General features: G+C 44.5%; 1 protein-coding gene across 1 annotated transcript in view; it reads right to left on the reverse strand.

Annotated features, from left to right (window-relative positions):
* The window catches only part of RFX3 (regulatory factor X3), an 80,995-nt gene extending 62,929 nt beyond the window's left edge, over positions 1-18,066 (reverse strand). The window contains exon 1 of the mRNA XM_066615069.1: positions 17,950-18,066. Within this exon, the coding sequence (XP_066471166.1) occupies positions 17,950-18,066 (117 nt within the window). The remainder of the gene's footprint in view (positions 1-17,949) is intronic.
* Positions 18,067-18,507: the final 441 nt, after the last annotated feature.

The following is an 18,507-nucleotide window of genomic DNA, read 5'->3' on the forward strand; positions in this document are numbered from 1 at the left end:
ACCTCCTTGGGAGTAGGCTCCACCATCACATGGCTGGAAGGGGTGGACCCAGACAGGCAGGCTGATGGGTTCATAAGGAGCCCAGCAGCCAGAGGGAGAGGTTCTTCCTGGGGCTTAGGCTCCACCAGGGTGGCCTGGGAACACTCAGGCAAACCCATTGCCTTACCAGTACTGAACCCTAGTCTTGGAAGGGCAGGAATCGCCCCTCTGTTTAGAAGGTCAACCCAGACCCTCACTAACAATCAGAGGAGGATCCCCAAGGAAGGAGCTGCTGGGAGGGCTGAAGGGGTGTGGTACCACCTGGGAGCTTGGGGAGGCCTATGCAGTGGGAACAGCCAGAGGAACCCCAGCAGCAGACAGACAAGCTGGGCTGGGATGTGACGTGAAAATCCCTTTTTCTTTTAAGTTGTGATTTTTATATCGGGTTATGTATTATGGACTAAAACCCATGCAGGCCAAACCTCAAAACACAGGACACACTTCTCCCAGCACACTTTTCCAAAACCCTGGTCAAAACCACAAGCACATGGATTAAACAACCCCCATTTCCCTGTAGGTCAATGTATGCATTGTAAGTGTCTCCTGATTCAATCATTGTGTATGACTGAATACATACATTGTATTCAATGTATACATTGCACAGTATGTATACAATGGTCAGCATGTACCTCTGGAGTAAGAAGTCTAGCATCTTAAATCATTGTTTAAGTACTGCCTATTCTTTGTATTGTCTTAACTAATCACACTGCTTAAGTACCGTATGCAGATTTGATTGGCCTTCCTGGATTTCCTCCCAGTTGGGAAAGCCAGTCATTAGACCCATTGCGACAGAAAGCAAGCTACCCCCCCCCCCCAAGGAGGTCAGCCTTGGCTGATAGCTGAAACCTGGTCATCCTGTTTTTCTTGCGTGCTCCACGTGTCCCACTGTGTGTAGTGAGCATGCGCATCCAGGACAGCTCTAGGCCACATCCGGGTCATTCAGGTCAGCAAAAACCCTTTTAAGAGAAGGCTGGCACATGCTAGCTCTCTCTCTCTGACTGTCCCTCCAAGGCAGAGGTCCTCCTTCCAGGACTTCCCCCCCCCCCATCCATCTGCTCCTCAGGAAAGGTAACTATATCTTGCGCCTGGAACCTTTTCCCTTCTCCCCCCCTTTTTTCTCCCCTTCTCTACCCATCTTTAGTCAGCAACTGGGTTATGCAGACCAGGGACCCCTAAAATCCTCCCCTACAAATTTCCCTTTTCCTGATCTCCTCGGATGCACCAAATACTGCTCACATGCAACCACCATGAAAGCTAGGTACAATATATATTCAAGAACTAGAACCAAGAAATGTGCATTATGTTTACCTTTGTGCTTTTGTAATAAAACTATAATCTTGTACTGAAAGTTATCTTTCTCCCAGTCTCTTTTCAAGCTAAAAAGGAATTTCTTTGCATTACGCTGTCTTGTTATCTAGCCTTCGATCCTGAAGTTTCCAAAAGGGTAATATAATAATTCCCCTTAAAACATAACAGCCCTTTTTGGTAACAGGGACACCATCACTACAGTTTGGCAGCCAGCTGAGGGGCTGAACCCCACGCAGCCTCAGGGTCGCCCCGTAACCTCTGGGCGGCAACGCCGACTGTCTTACTAAAGCCCCTACATCTTACCTGGCCCTGCTTACGCCGGAGGTCAGGCCTCTGGGGGCTAGCCTTGATTCTGTGGACTTACCTATAGTTATTGGACTTTTGTATTCCCTGCCTGTGGGGTTTGTACCTTGCCTGTCAGCAAGACACAGGTCTCTGTGAGGGAACAGAGACCTAATGAACGTGAAGTGCTTGACCCGAATAAACAGGCTTGATCAAGATGGACATCGGTCTCTGTGGTTACTTCCGAAGTGGGGTAAGTGGAAAGTGTTGCGAGTTGACCCCGGACGAGCTGTAGACCCCCTGGGGGAGACGGGATCCCGCAATGGCACAAATGGTGGAGAATGCAGGCAACGGCTCTGCGGTGCCCGCAGAAGCTGCCCCCCCCCAGAGTGGATGACCTGGTGCTTAACCAGCAGCAAGCCCTAGCAGAGGAACAGCAACGCCTGCTGAGCATTCTAGCAGACCTACAGGCTATACTATTGCAAGAAATGGCACTCTTAACCCTAGAGCCATCACAGCCAACAGCTTCATCTACGGCCTCCAGTATCGGGCAGCACCTACCCCTCACTGGAATGCCCAAAATGGCCCAGGACCCCAGGATGGTCCTCCTGCACAAAGCAGGGGATGAGAGGAGTGACCAGCTCATCAGCTGGGACTTCCACAAGCACACTCCATGACCAGGACAGAGACGACGGAACCTGGAAGGGACAGCACAGCTACAGAAAAACCTCAGCTGGGGACTACCTCCCGGAACCCGCCTCTGGCAGACTTAGATTGTGGCCAACCTGGACGTAACTACCACAACAGCCCAGTATTGGACTGCGCCCACACTGAGGCCTCGACGGCCACACAGGTACGGGGGACCTGGGAGGATACACGCCCGTTGGTTAGGGCTTTGGTGGACGGGTGGCCTGTGTGGGCCCTGTTGGACTTGGATGCACCTGGATCTTGGTCCAACGTGCCCGGGGGACACCCCTGGATGCAACGCTGATGGTGCAATGCATCCATGGGTATGTAAGCCCATACCACCTACACTGGGCTAAAATCCAGGTCAGGGAAAACTGTCAGTTCCTTCAGGTAGGGGTAGTACCCCATCTCCAGTACGGAGCAGTGATAGGAAAAGATTGGCCCCAATTTACACAATTGCTGTAACAGGCGGACGAACAAGAGGCTGCCCTGGGCGAGACAGAAGAGGAAGCTGAGGAGGAACCAGAAGTGACCTTTTGCCCCCCCAGATGACATTAGGGTACAGCAACGGGATGACCCCACTCTAGGGGTGGCACTACTGCAGGCTGCTAACCCAGTCCCCAAGGATGGGGACCTTAAAGACTATGCTGCGGCGGTTTGTGGGGGAACGACCAGGCCAATGGGCTAAACTAATAGATCCACTGTTTGCAGTATGGGAGATCCCTCGGGCTTCAACAGGGTTCTCCCCTTTTGAACTTCTCTTCGGGCAAAAACCCAAAGGGCCCCTCGATGTACTGCGGGAGGAATGGGTTAGACCCTGGGGTGCCCCTCGGTCTTCCATACAGAATGTAACTGAATTGAGGGAACAACTTACCCAACTGGTGGACTGGGTGGGTCTCTGCCTTGAGGAAGCACAGCAGGCCCAAAAGAGACAATATGACCACAGGATATGGCCCCGGACATTCCAACCCAGGGATTGAGTACTCCTCTTGCTGCCAACGTCAGACATGAAATTACTGGCCAAGTAGCAGGGATCTTATGAGATGGTCCAACAAACGGGACCTGTGGATTATGATATCTGTAGGCCTGACCATCAACCTGAGTTACAGACCTACCATGTAAATCTGTTAAAGGCCTGGCAGGCGCAGGACTGCCTCCTAGCTGAGGAGGAGGAACTTGGACCCTCTGGGGTGGAAATCAAACAGGTCGGGCCGGTGGAGGTGGGAGAACAGGCACAAGTACTTCAGGTAAGGGAACTCGAAGGGACCTTCAGGGATGTTTTTTCAGCAATCCCAGGGCAGACGGAGTGGGCTGAACATCATATACCTACTCCTGACAGGCAGGTCGTCCGGCTACCTGCTCATCGATGGCCCAATCACCTAGCGCACATACTAAGGGAGGAGGTTGAGGTAACGCATAACTTAGGGGTCACTGAGCCCTCCCAGAGCCCCTGGAGAAGCCATCCAGTGACGGTTCCTAAACCTGACAGATCAGTGCGAGTATGTATTGACTTCCGGGGGGTGAATAACATCTTGCAATTTGACACCTATCCAATGCCAGCAGTTCCTGGCCTCTTAGAACAACTGGGAGGGGCCAAATATCTGACCAAATTAGATTTAACGAAAGGATTCTGGCAGATTCCCCTGACCCAGTCCTCCCGAGAAAAGACAGCTTTTGCTGCCCCCCCCAAGGCCTCTTCCATTTCACGAGAGTGCCATTTGGACTGGCAGGAGCCGCAGCGACTGATGGACAGAGTATTGCAACCCTACCAGGCTTACGCAGCAGCGTATATTGACAATATTATTATTTATAGTCCATCATGGGAACAGCATATGAAAGACCTGGTGGCGGTCCTGGAAGCTCTTCGACAGGCTGGGCTCACAGCCAACCCAACTAAATGTGTGATTGTGTTTCAACAAACCCAGTACCTGGGACATGTGGTGGGCAGAGGGGAAGTAAGGCCAATGATGGATAAAGTAAGGGCACTGCAAGGACAGGTACATCCACAAACTTGCTGGAATGTCCAAAGGTTTCTGTGATTCTCAGGTTATTATCAACAGTTTATCCCCAACTATGCCACCATAGCCGCACCCCTCACAGACCTTACCAAGGGAAGGCGGGGTAAGGCAATCACTTGGATGCCCCAGTGTGAGCAAGCTTTTGAGAGGATTAAGGCAGCACTGTGTGCAGAGCCAGTACTACATCCCGGACTTCACTAAACCCTTTGTGGTACAAACGGACGACTCAGTGGTGGGTATTGGTGCAGTCATGGCCCAAGGGGATTACCTGACAGAACATTTCAGTGATGTGCCTAAGTAGGAAGCTAAATAAGGCGGCGAGAGCCTATTCGGTCATCGAGCAGGAAGCGCTGGCTACCAAATGGGCCTTACAGGCACTATGCTATTACCTCCTGGGTGCACGCTTTACATTCATGATCGATCATGCTCTGTTGGTGCGGCTGTGTCATATGAAAGACTCAAACCCCAGGCTGACCCGATGGTATATGGCCCTTCAACCTTATATCTTTCAAGTGTGTTATCGCAAAGGAAAGGACCATGCTAATGCCGACTATCTCTCCCGGCAGGACACGCAAGACCCGTGGCCCACCGATGCCGTGGCCCCAGTCTTGGCGGTGGGGGGGGGTATGTCACCAGGGCTGGGCCCAGGCAATGCAGGCCTACTTAAGAACAAGGGGCTCCTCAAGCATAAAGGGCTCCTTGGGAGTAAGGGACACCTCAGGAGGAAGGAAGCTGTGGGAGTACTACCAGGATACAGTCCCCAGGCAGGGGACCTCCTTGGGAGTAGGCTCCACCATCACATGGCTGGAAGGGGTGGACCCAGACAGGCAGGCTGATGGGTTCATAAGGAGCCCAGCAGCCAGAGGGAGAGGTTCTTCCTGGGGCTTAGGCTCCACCAGGGTGGCCTGGGAACACTCAGGCAAACCCATTGCCTTACCAGTACTGAACCCTAGTCTTGGAAGGGCAGGAATTGCCCCTCTGTTTAGAAGGTCAACCCAGACCCTCACTAACAATCAGAGGAGGATCCCCAAGGAAGGAGCTGCTGGGAGGGCTGAAGGGGTGTGGAACCACCTGGGAGCTCAGGGAGGCCTCGCGACGCTTATGCAGTGGGAACAGCCAGAGGAACCTCAGCAGCAGACAGGCAAGCTGGGCTGGGACACCATCGCTACAGTTTGGCAGCCAGCTGAGGGGCTGAACCCCACGCAGCCTCAGGGTCGCCCCGTAACCTCTGGGTGGCAACGCCGACTGTCTTACTAAAGCCCCTACATCTTACCTGGCCCTGCTTATGTCGGAGGTCAGGCCTCTGGGGGCTAGCCTTGATTCTGTGGACTTACCTATAGTTATTGGACTTTTGTATTCCCTGCCTGTGGGGTTTGTACCTTGCCTGTCAGCAAGACACAGGTCTCTGTGAGGGAACAGAGACCTAATGAATGTTGAAGTGCTTGAACTGAATAAACAGGCTTGATCAAGACGGACATCGGTCTCTGTGGTTACTTCTGAAGTGGGGTAAGTGGAAAGTGTTGCGAGTTGACCCCGGACCACCTGTAGACCCCCTGGGGGGAGACGGGATCCCACAATGGCACAACAGTATCACAAAGAGAACTTGTATCACCTTGGACACAATGAATTGTAACCTAAGAATGTCTTCCATTCAGGGGAGTTATCAGAAGCCTACCAGGTGGGCTACTGTCCAAGAGCTGATACCCATAAATGGGCTCACTTGGCCAGGCTGATTCTGCATCCTCAGTTCCAGTGGCAGTGATGTGCCATTGGAGGGAGGGGTTCCATGAGGAGGACCTAATATAGAGCTTTGCCCCAAGGTCCACAAGTCAGCTATTTTTTTTTTATACCTTTATTGGCATAAAATACAGAGAAAGAACAAAAATCCAAAACAATTTTGGATTGGCCTGAACCTGTTCCATTTTGGCCTGAACTGGATTGGCCTGAAGTCTGCTCAGCCATGCCACAGAGTATTTTTTGTCCAACAAATTGCAGATCAATTATGCTAAATCTAAGATAATGATATTTGCTAACAGATGGAAAGCTTTTAAGTGGTCCTGTAATGGCAACAAGTCAGCTACTTCTGGTGGGAGTAAGTTCACACATTTTGCAGGTAGTTTTCAAGAGTACAAAAATGCAAATACGCACATGCACGTATTAATCAGTATTATGGAAATATTCCTCAATACACAGTCTCAGTGGGACACACTTCTGAATTAAAAGTTATAATGTTGTAAAATGTAATGACAAAAGTCAAACATCTAGCCTTACAGCAACAAAAACTGAATTTAATAATAATTCAATAATTTGACCATCTATAATTTTCATTGATACAAATTTTAATGAAAACTGTACTACATAATGAGCTGCAAAAATACTTATACCAAGCCCAATGGTGCATACATCATCATTAGTTCAGTCTTCCAGTTCCTAAAATGAATACTAATACAGATTCAGTCTTGTCAGACAAATGCACTTTAACAAGAGGTGAAAACAACACATTTTGGTTTCACTGCAGCATATTACAATGCAGTAAAGGGATTCTACAGATAAAGAGAAAAAAAGACTATTGCGGTAAACAAAGACTCAGAACACGTATTTCGCCAAATTGTCTTTTAGGCTAAAATATTAGTTAAAATGCAAACCACAGTTTGAGCTTCCTAACAATCAGGCAAATGATGGTATATACCTGCTTGTCTCTGGAAAACATCTGGTCTCTAGATGCAGTGGTCTCTAGAGGCAAGCAACGGCTGTAATTATGGCTGGTCAATTCAGACTATTATTGTCATGCAATAGTCAGCTCTCTTCTGAAAAGGAATGGCTTTCTTGAAAAATGCAAGTTCTTTTGTGCTAACTTCAGAATACTATCATTTGTCCTAGCCATTCTGCTGCATGGTACTTGTTTCCAATGTCACAGCAAACAAAGTTTCTCTGGAATTCATAGCTACATTTACTACATACAGGAGATTTATAAATTGAATATTATCTTCAAAGATTATTACTGTTCAGATGTTAGAGTTAAAGATAACAGAACTAGTAAATATGTAGCAGGACTGCCAACAGTCTATTACTCATACCACTTTGGAGACAGGCAGGGAGGATATTCTAGTGCTCCTTAAGTGCTTTTCAATTACATGTTTTTGCCACTCTAATTGGACTGTGTAAAACTGTCATGAGCGTATTTCAATTCCTCTTTTTTAACAACTGACTTCTATCTTTTAAAAGCCTACAACAGCAGATTAATACAAGCTTGTGTTTCCACCCAAATAACTTGATTTTTAAAGCAAATCTCATACTATGAGAAAAAAATAAGAGGTCTGGTCATCCAGTTAAGCCCAAATGTTATGTGATACAACTTCTGCAGAATCTGAACAATCTGTTTTCATTATTGCCAAGAATTTTGAAAATATTTCTATTGTAAATCTGCTTATTCCTGTTTCATTTGAACTGAAATTGCCACAGTGTACTTTTTAATACACCAGCTTTTCTTGTATTTTTGGTTTTTTTGACAACTATAACAAATTTGCTTGTACAGGTGTACATCACTTAACAACGCGGATACATTCATGAGATTAGGTCATTCAGCGAACATTCAGCCCACTCTAGTGCCTTTGTTGTGTAAACAGACACTCCCTGACAAACCCTAGCTGACTACACAGGCTAATAAAGCTAGATTGCATTTTATTTGCATTAAGAGCCTCTTTGTTGTGTGAACAGACACCCTGCTGCATGCTATGGGAGACTTGACTGCTTCTCTAAGAGCCTCTTTGTTGTGTTTTGACCACTGTCATATAAGCTGTCCATATAAGCGGAAGGTTGTTAAGCGAAACACACCTGTATTCTATTATGTAGAATTAACTAGCCTATCTTGTTGGAGGCTGCCTCCCCTATTTCTTCTGCTGCTATTTGGGTGGTGCATCTTTTTTGTCTTCACTTATAGTCCACTAATCACCTACTAATAAAAAAGGACACACAACATTAGAAGTCCAAAATATTATTCATTAAGGAAATTAAGAATAAGAAAATTTGCACTTACTTACATTTGAAAAATCTGCCATCTTAGTCCAATTCTATTTTCACAAAAGCCAAAATAATTACTTATGAGTAAACTAAACGTTAACTCTTACAAATATTCCAAATTTACTTGATATAAAAGCCAAACTTATGGTTTCTTCTATTCATTACATTTATATACTGCCTGGGATGAATCCCCTGCATTTTTGCCTGTTTTTCTATATTTTGGATAAACTCCTGGTCCATGTCAGTGAATTGTCATGTCTCTTTGCTCTGCACATGCTACTGTGGGATTGATTTTTAATAGGAATCCCTGGGGTTCAGCATTCTTCTGGGAAGGGCATTTCCCCCCAGACAGCTTTCCTCTGCTTAGTCTTCATAGCCTGGGATGGTGGCAGTGGATACAATCTACCAAAGTGTTCAGCCATTCAGCTGCTTGTTCAGTAAAGGGAAAGTGAGAGGCAGGAAGGGGTGTGTGTCTGTGTGGTAACCACTAGATGATACTCCTCTGGGTCTGTTGGCCTTATCTTGGGAGTCCCCTTCCTGTCTATGCCTTGGCATTCAGTTTAAAAATATTAAACAAAAACAAATTTACATGAGAGTAAACAGAGGTGTCCCAAGTTAGTCCTGATCCCTTCAGGTGTTGACAGTATGAGTTCCTCTAGTATGGTCTCTCTTCCTTGCTCCTCAAGTTGTCCCAACATTCCTCTCAGGTCTCTATAGTATCTGATTTTATTATTTTATTGTGGCCTAGGCACCTCTTCTTCTACCTTTTCCTCAGAGCACATGTATGTTAAATACATAGACCCAGGGTGTAATGGTTCAGGAGTTGGACTTAGATCTGGAAGACCCAGATTAAAATCCCATTCAGCCATGAAGCTTTGTAGGTGAGCTTGGGCCAGTCACTATCGCTACCTCAGAGTTGTTGTGAGGACAGAAGAAGGGAAGGAATCATGTCCACCACCTTGATCTCTTTGGAAGAAAGACAGTATAAACATGTGAAAATAAACAATAGACCTTGGACCATCAACTAAGTCCATGGCTGCCTTTTCAGCAATGATCATTTATAGCAGCTGGGATCTAGAAAGATTTTGGAACAATATAAAGGCACAATCCTAACCAGGTCTACTCAGAAGTAAGTCCTATTTTGTTCAATGGGGCTTACCAGGGCTTTTTTTCTAATGCAACGCGGGGGAACGGAGTTCCGGCACCTTTTTGCAGGAAAGGTGCCACCCTATCCACAGTAAGCCCCATTCACTATAATGGAACTTACTTCTGAGTAGACAGGCACAGGATTGGACTCTAAGGCTGCCATCCTATCCACAGTAAGCCCCATTCACTAAAGTGGACTTCTGAGCAGACATGCATAGGATTGGGCTCTTAGGCTGCAATCCTAGGCACTTTCCTGGGAGTAAGCTCCATTGACTAGAACGAGACTTACTTCAGAGTAGACATACCTAGGATTGGGCTCTTAATCCTGGCAGAGATATATATCTGCACCGATTTTCACATGCTAAGGGCAGGTGAAAAGGGATTTTACGTGTGTACAACATGCTGTCCAGCCTTGCCAGAGATCCTCCTCATCCTTCCCCCACAAGCATGCCCTCCAGCGTTTGCAGCTCCTCTCCAGCAATGCAAAGCAGCTGCTCAGGGCAGCAGAGAACATACAGTTGCATGTCAAGCACCTTCCCAAAGACACAGAGTATTCTGATACCTGAATGAAACCATAATTAATCGCTTGTCTGCAAACGTAGCTGTTTCTATGTGCACCCAAGGACCCCTCTCGTGTAAGAATTCCTTTTTTGTTCTTACTCCCACAGTTGCTTAGAGTAATTTTACTGCATGGAACTTGTAAGCCATTTTTTGGAATCCATTCACTGCTTCCTCTCCTTGAAGTAGTGCCACACTACATACTACACACTACTAGTGCACCTGTACAGTATTTTTCCCCATGTGTAGAAAAAGTAGCTAGAAGAAGGGGATGTGGAGATTGTCAGCCCAATCCTATGCATGTCTACTCAGAAGTAAGTTCATCTTTAGGGGGGAAGCACATAAAAAATATTTTATTTCTCCAATAAAAAATGGTTTAAAAATAAATAAATAAATAAAAGATTAGCAAGTTGTGAGTTCCTGCACTTTTTTTCTTTTTTTTACACAAAAAAAGCACTGGGGCTTACTCTCAGGAAAGTGTGGTTAGGATTGCAGCCCAAGTGGTATATGCAAGTAGACAGAACTATGTGAATCTATCATTTGCCTAGTAGTTTGCCACTTGAGATATAGTGGTGCAAGCTTGACCATAACAGCTCAAGGGAATCACATGAAGTCCACATAAAGCTCCTAAAGTTAACATCTTTCTCCATATAGCTGTATTTCCTACCTTTTTTACTCACACATCATAACTAAAGCATTGATCACTGTTGGTTTCAATTAAGAACACATTACACAATGATTCCTTTCAGAACTTTCAGTTAAGTAGCTCAGATTTTAAGATATACATGTTTTTAATTTTCATCTTGCCAATACCTTGCTATAGATATGCAACAGAAGTAGATGAACAGGTGTGTGTTCTGTTTATGTCACCATAAATGGCAGACAGTATGGGCACTTTCAGTATAAAAATCTGTGAAAGCATTTGCCACATTGCGTGAATGAAGTAAACAGGTTTTCAACCTGTAATGAGTAAATGGGATTAAGAACGAGTCTTTAACAGATTGTGCAAAAGATGTAAACTGGAATGACAGTGATAATATTAAGAGATTTTAAAAAACACAATCCAAAATGTCCCCCCTAAACATATATTGCTACGAAACCCAATTTAAGAGAACTGGCCATGTTAGAATTCTCTTCAAACACAGAAATTATATTCAGCTGTTCTGCTACTATTTTATTATATTTTTGAGCATTCACATGAACACAGAATGTTCTTTAATGTGGTAGAAAACACTGTAAATAAAGTTATTCATAACTACTAATTATATTTTGTGAGAAAACAAATTAAATATGAAATTTGAAAGAGCCAATTCTACATATTTGAGGAGGAAACACCAAAAACTGCCATGACTGCCATGAATATATTGTTCAAAGTCTACCCTTCATCAATTCTAACATACTGAAGTATAACCACACAGCAGAAAACATTTCATCTAACCTAGAATGTGGGCAAAGTATATTTTAGAACACAGGTGGTGGGTGTCAACTGACTTAAAATTCAATGTTAGTCCCTAGTTATTGGAATGAGAACCTGTCATAACGACAACATAACATTAACAGTATCCAGTCCCAGGGGTATAGCTTAAGAGTCAAACCACATGTTAAAATAGTGTGGTTAGAGGCTTATCTTTGTGTAACAGCCACATGGAGCCACAGTTTAGACTGGGACCGTGGAGTAGAGGTATGGGATATTTATCCCTTTGTGCTGGTTCCTACTGAATATTGTGTGCCCCACAAGTGTCTACTTAACTCTGAAAAGTGTCATTTGCTACAACTATTAGATAATGTTGGATAGCTCTTTCACAACACCAACAGCAGTAAATAAGTGTTAAGTGTTACAACTTTAACACTATAACAAACTGAGTGTTAGGAATGACTAAGAAGGGATAAGCTTATCAACACATGCTATTTGCTTTTTAGATCTGATTCATAAATTGTTGCTGGAACTGGTTCATTTGTGTTACATTTAAAACATAATTCAATGTAAATAATATGAAGAGGAGGCATCACTCTATACTTCCCCAGAGGCGGCACCAACCATATAACATGCACCTTTGTGTGTCTCCACGTTGAGAAAGTAATAACAGTACAAAGCAGTCTCAAGATGAGAGAAATGAGTCAGAGATCAGTTTGTGGACAGACAAGGCAATCTCTCCGATACTTTTTGTACTAATAAAGGAGTGAAGCAAGGTTGTGTCCTTGTTCCTATTTTATTCAATCTATATTTTAACAATTTATCACACTTGGCCTCCACTGATTTGCACTGCCCCAATAATACTAATCGCCTGTACCCTTATTATTGTATGCAGATGACATGGTCCTGATTTCTCGGAAACATGTTGGGCTGAAACGCCTGATAGCAGGAGGGATTCAATATCTTTCTGCCAATGATCTTCAACTTAATTACACTAAATCTAAAAATCTTGTGTTTGAGAAATCTTGGAAGTATCGTTCCTGGGTTTTCAAGAGCTAGGCAATGCAACAAGTTAAGACATTTAGGTATTTGGGTTTGAATTTCCATTACAAATTGTCATGGGTCCCTCAACGCATTTCAGCAATTATTTCTGCTAAACTTTCATCATAGGCTGTTACACTTCTTTTACTCAAGGCAATTCATTCGTTCCAGCTGCTCTGCATATACTTTATGCCAAAACTTTGGCCCAACTCCTTTATGAGATTCAAATTTGGCTGCCGGCCTTCAATCAGGAAGTCGAGAGAGTTGTCTCAACCTTTTTATATCTTTGGCTCAGCCCACTGCATTCCATATGCAGCCTTATGTCTGGAGCAGTGGCATAGCTAGCAAGGGGTGGTCCACCCCAGGTACTAGCCTTGGGGGGATGACACCCCAAAAGAGCCAACATTGCTAACATCGCAGAGGTTATGACTAACCCCATCATGCTATGTACCATTGGATGCGGAATTCCCTGCAGAATGCAATGCAAGAAACCAGGGTAAAATATCTCCTTTCCTTCAAAAGTTATGGCCAAAATAACCAGAAACAAAAAAAAGCATGGAGCCCTATAGAAAGTGAAACCGAGCCATATCACATGTTTACCAACAAGCAGGCGAACGTGCCATAGTCCATCGGAAAGGGCAGGCTGAGAGGAATCCAAGGACACCAGAATGGTTCCTATGAAAGCAGTCCCCAAAAAACAGCCAAGAAGGAAGTCCCTCCCTCCAAGCAGATGAATGTATTGAACCCTATGGAAAGTGAAGGTAAGCCACACGGTCGCGTTTACTCTCAAGTAAGCAAACATGCCTTGGTTGCTGGTCAAGTCAGGCAAAGCATTTACACTTGCTCAATGTAATGTGTTTCTACCTCATGAGTTAGAAGTTAGATTTTTTGGCATTCTCAGATTTCAACCAAATTATAATCTGGGGGTTACTGAACCCTTAGCTCATATAGTACTGCACTGCCCTTATTATAGGGATATTAGAAGTATATTTCCAAATTTATTTTCAGATGGCCCTTTATGGGCACGGGATGATGAAATCCTACATTTGCTTCTAGCTTCTATTGACACGCTGGTCATAAACCTACTGGCTAAATTTTTGCATGATATTCTAACTAGACATAGAACCATATTCCCCACCCACCCTAACAATTAAGAACATAAGAACAGCCCCACTGGATCAGGCCATAGGCCCATCTAGTCCAACTTCCTGTATCTCACAGCGGCCCACCAAATGCCCCAGGGAGCACACCAGATAACAAGAGACCTCATCCTGGTGCCCTCCCTTGCATCTGGCATTCTGACATAACCCATTTCTAAAATCAGGAGGTTGCGCATACACATCATGGCTTGTACCCCATAATGGATTTTTCCTCCAGAAACTTGTCCAATCCCCTTTTAAAGGCGTCTAGGCTAGACGCCAGCACCACATCCTGTGGCAAGGAGTTCCACAGACCGACCACACGCTGAGTAAAGAAATATTTTCTTTTGTCTGTCCTAACCCGCCCAACACTCAATTTTAGTGGGTGTCCCCTGGTTCTGGTATTATGTAAGAGTGTAAAGAGCATCTCCCTATCCACTCTGTCCATCCCCTGCATAATTTTGTATGTCTCAATCACGTCCCCCCTCAGGCGTCTCTTTTCTAGGCTGAAGAGGCCAAAACGCCGTAGCCTTTCCTCATAAGGAAGGTGCCCCAGCCCCGTAATCATCTTAGTCGCTCTCTTTTGCACCTTTTCCATTTCCACTATGTCTTTTTTGAGATGCGGCGACCAGAACTGGACACAATACTCCAGGTGTGGCCTTACCATCGATTTGTACAACGGCATTATAATACTAGCCGTTTTGTTCTCAATACCCTTCCTAATGATCCCAAGCATAGAATTGGCCTTCTTCACTGCCGCCACACATTGGGTCGACACTTTCATCGACCTGTCCACCCCCCCCCCCAAGATCTCTCTCCTGATCTGTCTCAGACTGATCAGAAATTCTGTTTCTTAGGCAGAGAGTCTGTTTGTATTTTGCTTTGTTGGTCTGACTGTTTTGTTTGTCTGCCAATGCCTAAAAAACGTTTTTAAAATTAAAATAAAATTTCATGACATCATTCCTGTTTCAAGTTCAGACTCTAGCTGAAATGTTGAATGCATTTTCAGGAAGGCCAGAAAAAGATCCCTCTCCCCAACAACACATTCTCTTGAAAATGGAAATATAAGAATGAAAGTTAGTGAGCACATTCTGAAAACATTCCCACAATTTAACACCAGCTCAACTGCCAAAAGGGTTAGAAATAATGTAAAACAAATCTAAGTACAGTATCAGCCTTGAAGACTGAGATAGCACATTATGCCGTGCGTGCAAAATCAGCACACCAATCTACATTTCAGCTGTGATTCTAAGCTCAAGACTTCACTGCCCATTTCCAAGGGAGACACAAAAGATGTCACATGCACTGATATTCTCCTTTGAATATTAAGATAAACTGACATTTGGTTCCTACGTTCTTGACATAATTCACCGTCTGAAGTATGAAAACTACTCCTCTTCCTGAACATGTTTTCAAGGGAAGAGAAAGATGCCAAATGTACTGTAAAGCAAAATCTGATGTAGGGCCTTCTAAGCACTCTTTTTTATTAGTCATTATTTTCACTGTTATTTGCAGAAGAAAAAACCAAAACAAATTACGTGCTTCTGTAAAATCTGCTTCCTCAAAGGAACAAATGGAGCACTAATTTATACAGATGCTGATATAAAATGTTTGTCAACAAAAACAAAAGTGAATAAAAACATTCAGTACGAAAATAGAAGTCATATTGAATAAAAATGAAGCCTTTTACAAGATGAAACACAACTTCAGACAAAATGTACTATGAAAACAAGGCAAAAGCCAAGCTAGTTTAAATCTGCAATCCTGTACACACTTACCTCACAGCAAGCTACTGAATTCAATGGAAGTTACTTCTGAGTAGGAGTGTATAGTTGTGCTGTAAAATTCACAGCATAATCCTATCTTGCGCTGGAACAGGCAAGCCAGGAGGCTTGTGCTGTATCCAGCACGAGAGAGGGTTGCAAAGTGGCTCAGCCAAAGCCACCACAGCCACCACAGCCCCATGGGTCTCCTTGGACTTGCACCACCTCCTGAGGTGACACAAGTCCAAGGACCACGCTGCTTGGGTATGGGTGCTAGGATCCAGCATAACAGCCATATCCCAGCTCTGCCTCCTGTTCTCTGCGCACCCCAGGACCACCCTCTGTTCACCCTTCCCCCGCCCTGGAACGTCTCCCTCCCACCTCTACCCTGCCCTGGAAGTCTCCCTCCTGCCTCTTCCCCCCCTCCGCCCTCCACAGAGCTTTGCATCAGCCGACACAAGGTTCGCTTCCTCCATCAGTGTGGAGGCTGAATTCAGCCTTTGCAGACTGGCACACCTCTGTGCGCCGGCCTAGCCAACTCTTGAGGAAGCGCAAACGTGCTTTATGGTATGTTTGCGACCCTCCTGGGCCAGCGCAAGGGACTTGTGTTGACCCAAGGGCCAGTCTGGATTGTGCCCTCATTCAGGTTCATAAGCCCAGTTTGAAAACTTATTTTAATTACAGCACTTCTGAATAAAGACGCCAAAGAACAAAAATATGCAGAGAACATATCCATCTGAAATGTTTCCACTAAGTACCACAATAAACAGTGTACATATTGCTACTCTTAGCACATGCTGAGGTAAGAATGTTAAATTTATATATGCCCAAACTAGCTTTTGGTCAAACAATGACTTTAAACTCTCCCGTCACTTCTTCAAAATAACTGCTAGGACTTTGATCTAAGTTTATTATATTCAAATTTTAGCAACTACATCTCTCAAAACAGTACACAATTATTTTAGTTTGAATAACCCTCACATTAAACAATATACATTAAACTGACTGAAAGCTGACTAGAAGGAGACACAGAGTCTTGTTTTACTTTCATTTCACATGTCTCTCATTTTCTCTACTATCCTTAACTAGTATTCGTGCTATTAAATTAGGTGGTCAACTCACAGCTCCACACACAGCCCATTTAGAACTGTCTTGCTTAACACTTCATACAGTCCTAAGCTATGCATGTGTGTTCCCTGTAGTAATTCCTGCCGCTGTGCAGAGCCCTTCCATGGCTGTGCAACAAGGTGGGCCCCCAGACTCTTGGTGATGATGGCACATGCCATTGCTGACTTCTGGATAGTCGAGCTCTGAACTGCATGGGGTTCAGCTTTGAGCTGCATAACTTAGGGGAAACAATGTGCAAAAGCACATTTCTCTTTCTAGACTTAGGACAAGATGGAGAGGCATAGCTCAGTGTCGAGAGAACATATTTGCACACACAGAGCCCCAGCATCTATTCCTGGCATCTTCAGAATTTCAGGTAGCAGGAAATAGTTCTGTCTGAAATACTGGAGAGCTATTGCCAGGTTATACTTATACAAATAAACTGGACATTCTCAATATAAGGCTGTTTCATATGTTTGGACACAAATCTTTGTGGGTTTTGTTTTGCTACTTAGCAGCCTCATAGGGCTGCTCTGATGATCAGAGATGTGGTGCTCAAGTGTGTTCAACTCCCATGACCTTTCCCCAGTGTAAACTATCATACTCCTGAAGTTGCTAATAGCTTTAGAGCGGGGAAAAGGAACAGCACGCTTATCACACATCTCTCATGCCATGTCTGATTTGGCCAATAGAGCAATGTAGTCCAGTGTTATAGAGGCTATGTAAGTTGTTCTAACCCAGATATTAGACCAGTTAGCAATGTTCCCTGTAATGGGTCTGCACCACTGCACAGACTTGTGTTGCTGTGTGGCATGATGCCATCTCTGGACACCGTCAATGGTGTCACACATCATCACTGAACTTCTGGGTTGCTGAGCTTTGACAAGCTCTGCTTTAAGCTATGTGGCCATGCAGCTTAATGGGAATAGTGCCTTTCAGAGCTACGAAATTTACTGGCATCTCACAAGTAGGTGACAGAAGCACAACAGTGAGATTGGATGGTTGAGTGCACAAGCAATGAGCAGCATGACTGAATAGAGGAGAGGTGGGCAAAAATTCCATAAGTAATTTAAAAGGCTACTTTTGCCTGCAGTGATCCAAATTCTGTACAATATGACCTCCAAGGTCTCTTCCAGCACTAACATTCTATGATTCTATGTAGTTCTTTAAGGTCTTACAGCCCGATCCTGAGTTGCCTGGCATGAGGGGCTGCAGTGGCACTGAAAATGGCTGCTGCTGCATAAAACATGCCCCAGGTAGCTGCCGCTGCCTCCTCCCCCCACTCCCAAAGAATTTCTGTGTGTGTTTCAGCAAGAAGGTAAGCACATGAGCAAAATTTAAAAGACAGAACTATTTTTGTCACCCCTGTGTAGAAAGAATTGCACAAAAATGACTTGTCATGTTTTAGGCCAAAACTAATGTCTTACCTGTTGTTGCACTGGTAACTGCTGTACCACCTGAGTGGGCACAGCTGCCTGGCCAGCTACAGAAGTCTGTAAAGTCACTGTGGAACCTGTGTCCGACCCAGTCTCCGACGTCTGCATTGTCGTTTCTACATAAAATTTAAAAGTATGCAAGTTAAGTTGCTGGGCAAGTAGTGTGTCAAATTATGAAGTTCTTCCATCATAAGAGTATGTGTGATCTCTTTACATCTGCTACTAAACAACAGATTCCATACCCAGCATACAATTTATCCCATTTACTTTAACACCTGCTTCAAACACTGCATCTAAACAAACAAACTTCAACACCATTTTTCTGCCCCTTCGTGTTTTCCATCAGCTTTGTGTCTTGCACTTTCTGCTTGAATGTTCCACTGATACATTACGCTTGTTCATATAAAATGGATAAAGATTTGTTTATTATTTTCTCTGCTAACTTCTCTCTCTCTCTCTGTAGTCATAATTTGTTTTCCTATTGCTAGGATGAATTATGCTGCCTGGGTGCTTGTGATGAAGGAATATATCTGTTTCCTCCATTTACAT

The sequence above is a fragment of the Tiliqua scincoides genome, chromosome 2 (genome assembly GCF_035046505.1).
Source record: "Tiliqua scincoides isolate rTilSci1 chromosome 2, rTilSci1.hap2, whole genome shotgun sequence".
NCBI classification, from domain to species: Eukaryota; Metazoa; Chordata; class Lepidosauria; order Squamata; family Scincidae; genus Tiliqua; species Tiliqua scincoides.